At 68.9% G+C, this 3,240-nt stretch overlaps 1 protein-coding gene across 1 annotated transcript in view; it reads right to left on the minus strand.

The window, feature by feature from the left end:
- Positions 1–257: 257 nt before the first annotated feature.
- The window catches only part of MNEG_12975 (Multidrug resistance-associated protein 4), a gene marked incomplete at both ends in the record, with an annotated part of 6,135 nt that continues 3,152 nt past the window's right edge, over positions 258–3,240 (minus strand). Inside the window, 5 exons of the mRNA XM_014038553.1 lie at positions 258–749; positions 1,012–1,038; positions 1,490–1,687; positions 2,065–2,578; positions 2,908–3,096. Coding sequence (XP_013894007.1) covers positions 258–749; positions 1,012–1,038; positions 1,490–1,687; positions 2,065–2,578; positions 2,908–3,096 — 1,420 coding nt within the window. The remainder of the gene's footprint in view (positions 750–1,011; positions 1,039–1,489; positions 1,688–2,064; positions 2,579–2,907; positions 3,097–3,240) is intronic.

Genomic DNA, 3,240 nt, shown 5'->3' on the forward strand with positions numbered 1-3,240 from the left:
GGTGTGGACAGGAGGGTGTGGGGGTGAAGGAGGGCGGGATGGGGGGGAGCGGAGGGGCTGCGTGGAAGGGGGTTGAGCGGCAGGGGCAATGACGGCCGGGTTTGGCAGATGGCGATGGACGGACGAAGGGCAGGGAGAGGGTGGGGGCACGAGGCATGCGTTGGCGGTTGTTGTCGGGGGTGGCGCCTTTGGAGCGCGCCCGCGGTCCCTGGTGCGAATGCTACTACAGGCCAGGCATGTCCACCCAGGAGGGGGCGTCATGTGAGTGCCGTGCATTGCAGCCAGCAAGGTTGCCCGCGCGGCGCCCCCCCGCGCCCCGCCCCCAGCCGCCGCGCGCCACGCACCACGCCCAGCATCTGCCCCGGCTCCACCCTGAAGTCGACCCCCGCCAGCACCGGCCGCAGGTCTGGCCTGTACCGAGCCCACACGCCCTGAAACTCCACGCCGCCGCCGCGCGGCCACCCCGGCGGCGGCGGCGATGGGGCCCCGGCCGCCGCCGCCCCCGCGTCCCCGCCCTCCTCTCCGCCGCCGCCGCTCCCGCAGCATGCAAGCCAGCGGCCGCGCGGGCCCCGTGCCGCGCCGCCCTTGCTGCTGCCGCCCTTGCCGCCGCCGCCCTTCAGCTCCTGCTCCTCTGAGATCGTCTCTGCGTACTGCAGCATGCGCTCCACGCTGGTCATGGAGTTCTCCAGCTCGGCGCTCTGGCGCACCACCCAGCTCAGCGCACCCATAGTGCTGCTCAGCTTGGTCAGCTGCGGGGGGAAGCGGGGAGGAGGGACCCGGTGGGTGGGGTGGAGAGGGTGGCGCAGAGGCGAGCGGGCGCTGTCGGGGCCCAGGGCTCATGGGTGGGTGAGCAGGGCCGTTTTGGGGGGGGGGGAGTCCCGTAAGCCGACGGGGAGGAGGGCCGCCGTCGGTCACAAGAAGGTGGGCGGGCTTGAGCTGCAACCAACAGCAGCATCAACTTCTGCTGCTGCAGCGGCAGGGATCTTGGGTTCCAGCCAGCACGCAGCTCACCGCCAAGCCCAGTACGGTGGGAGCGACCTGTGACGTAGGGCAGCGGGAGGGGCAGGGACAATGGCAGGACGAGGGCATCATGTTAGGGCGAGGGCGGCCAGGGGCGCCGTCGGAGCACACAAGCGGGCCCTTGCAGGCTCAAAAACGCACGCGCCTCGCCGGGACGAGGTTGTGTGCATCTGTGCCATTGACGCGAGGGGCGCCCTTGACAATCGTCACAAGTGTGACTTTTCCTGCCAACAGCCTATGCAACCCGCCTGTTCTGCCTCAAGCGTGCACCACATGCCCCATTCCCTCACGCGCCAAGCACGGCAAAATTAGAGCCTGTTGACCCCTTTTCCCGTGTCTGGCCCCGCCCCAGCCCAGCCGCATGATGGGCCTCATTGCTGCGGATGACATCACCCCCCCAGCAATTAACATCCTCCCACGGCGCCTGCCGTTTCCCCACCGCGAACGTCAGCACCCCACCCCGACCCACCCGCGTGATGAGCCCCATCGCCGCGAATGACATCACCGCCGTCACCATCAGCACCAGGCTCTCCAGCCGCACTCCCAGCCACCGCTGCAGGCCGCGCGTCGCCAGTGACCACTCGAGGGCGTGGCAGAAGGCGTCCAGGATCCCGTCCTGGATGCGGGCGCGCATGGGGGCGCCGAACGCGCGGATAGTCACCAGGCCCTGCGGTGGCCACGGTGGGAGGATGGGGGGGTGCTGTTTGGAGGGGAGGAGCGCCTTTGTGCTGGGAGGGGGTGCCACCCGGCTGGCAGCAGCTGCTGTTGCGATTGCTACTGCTGCTGCTACTGCTGCTGTTGCTGCTGCTATTGGGGGTGATTATGATCATGCCCAAGGTCGGCGCCCCAACTTGGTGTGACGTTTGAGCAGGGCAGCCCCCCGCACATACAAGCACTGCTGGCTGAAGCTCCGCCAAGGCATCAAAAACGGCGTGCAAGGAGGTTCAAATACGCAACCTCTGCGCCACTGGTTGTGCCGCGGCCCTGGCCACACGCTGGCCGCCTCTGCCGTGCACTGCCTGTCATGCGGGCGCCCTCCCTCACCTCGACCATCGCACGCATGCGCGCCAGCACCGGCGACCGCGCCGCCGCCTCCAGCCGCTGCGCCTGCGCGCTCGCGTTGACGTACAGCGTCCGCAGCCACCACAGCGCCGCGAGGGCCGGCAGGATCGCCGCGGCGATGGGCGGGAACGCCACCATCGCGAGCACAAAGTTTGACAGCTGGGTCATGAGGCCGGCCCACAGATCGACTAGGGTCTCTGGCAGGTCATCGTCAACCGCCCGCTGGTCCCCCGAAAAGCGGTTGAGGATGGATCCCGGTGCGTTGCTCGCGAAGAACGACAGGGGCGCGTGCAGCACGCCGCGCAGCGCCGCGCCGTGCGTGCGGCCCGCGCCGCGGGTGAGGGCGGCGAAGGCGAGCAGGAAGCCGAGGAGGCAGGTCGCGACGGTGGCGACGACGAGGCCGGCGTAGCGGACGACCCAGTGGTACTGCCACGTGACAGGGATGGCCAGGCCGAAGGCCAGGTCAATCACCGGGCGCGCAGGCGCGTTGGCCACCCTGCGGGGTCGGCGGAGGGGTTTGGCGGTGAGGACGCGGCTCGGCGGTCGGAGGGGTGGGGGCGTGGCATGTGCGGCGCTCGACTTCGTCGGCAGACGGTCCGACCAGAGCTGGCCAACTGGTTCGAAACATGCTGCATCAGCATCAAAAACGGAAGCGTGGAACGACGGCATCCGGGGCAATAGGGGGGGTCCTGTCGGCGGCCACACAAAGAGCGGAAGCTTCACGTGCCCGTGGGAGCCGGCGCCCGCCACTATTTCAGCATCATAGCGTGTCGTGTAGTGGCGCCCAGGCCAGGGCAGCTTCGGGGCGCGACTGGATATGCTCACCACTGGGCCAGCAGCAGGTTTGAGGTCAGCGCCACCAGAGGGCTGATGACGAGCGAAAACAGCGCCACCCCCAGCATGATGGGCTGCGAGTGGCGTGCGAGCGCGCCGTAGACGCGCCAAGCCACGCCGCCGCTGGCGGCGTCCTCCTCCTGGCGCACGTTGGCAAGGGCCAGCTGCGGTTTGGCAATCCTGCGGGGCGGTGGGCGCGCGCGCGCGAGCACAAATGTGTGTGTGTGTGTGTTTTTGTGTGTGTGTGTGTGTGTGTGTGCAGTGTGTAGTAATGTATTGCGATGTGTGTGTATGTGTGTGTGTGGTGGGGGGGGGGGCGGGTGC

The sequence above is a fragment of the Monoraphidium neglectum genome (assembly GCF_000611645.1).
Source record: "Monoraphidium neglectum strain SAG 48.87 unplaced genomic scaffold scaffold03550, whole genome shotgun sequence".
NCBI classification, from domain to species: Eukaryota; Viridiplantae; Chlorophyta; class Chlorophyceae; order Sphaeropleales; family Selenastraceae; genus Monoraphidium; species Monoraphidium neglectum.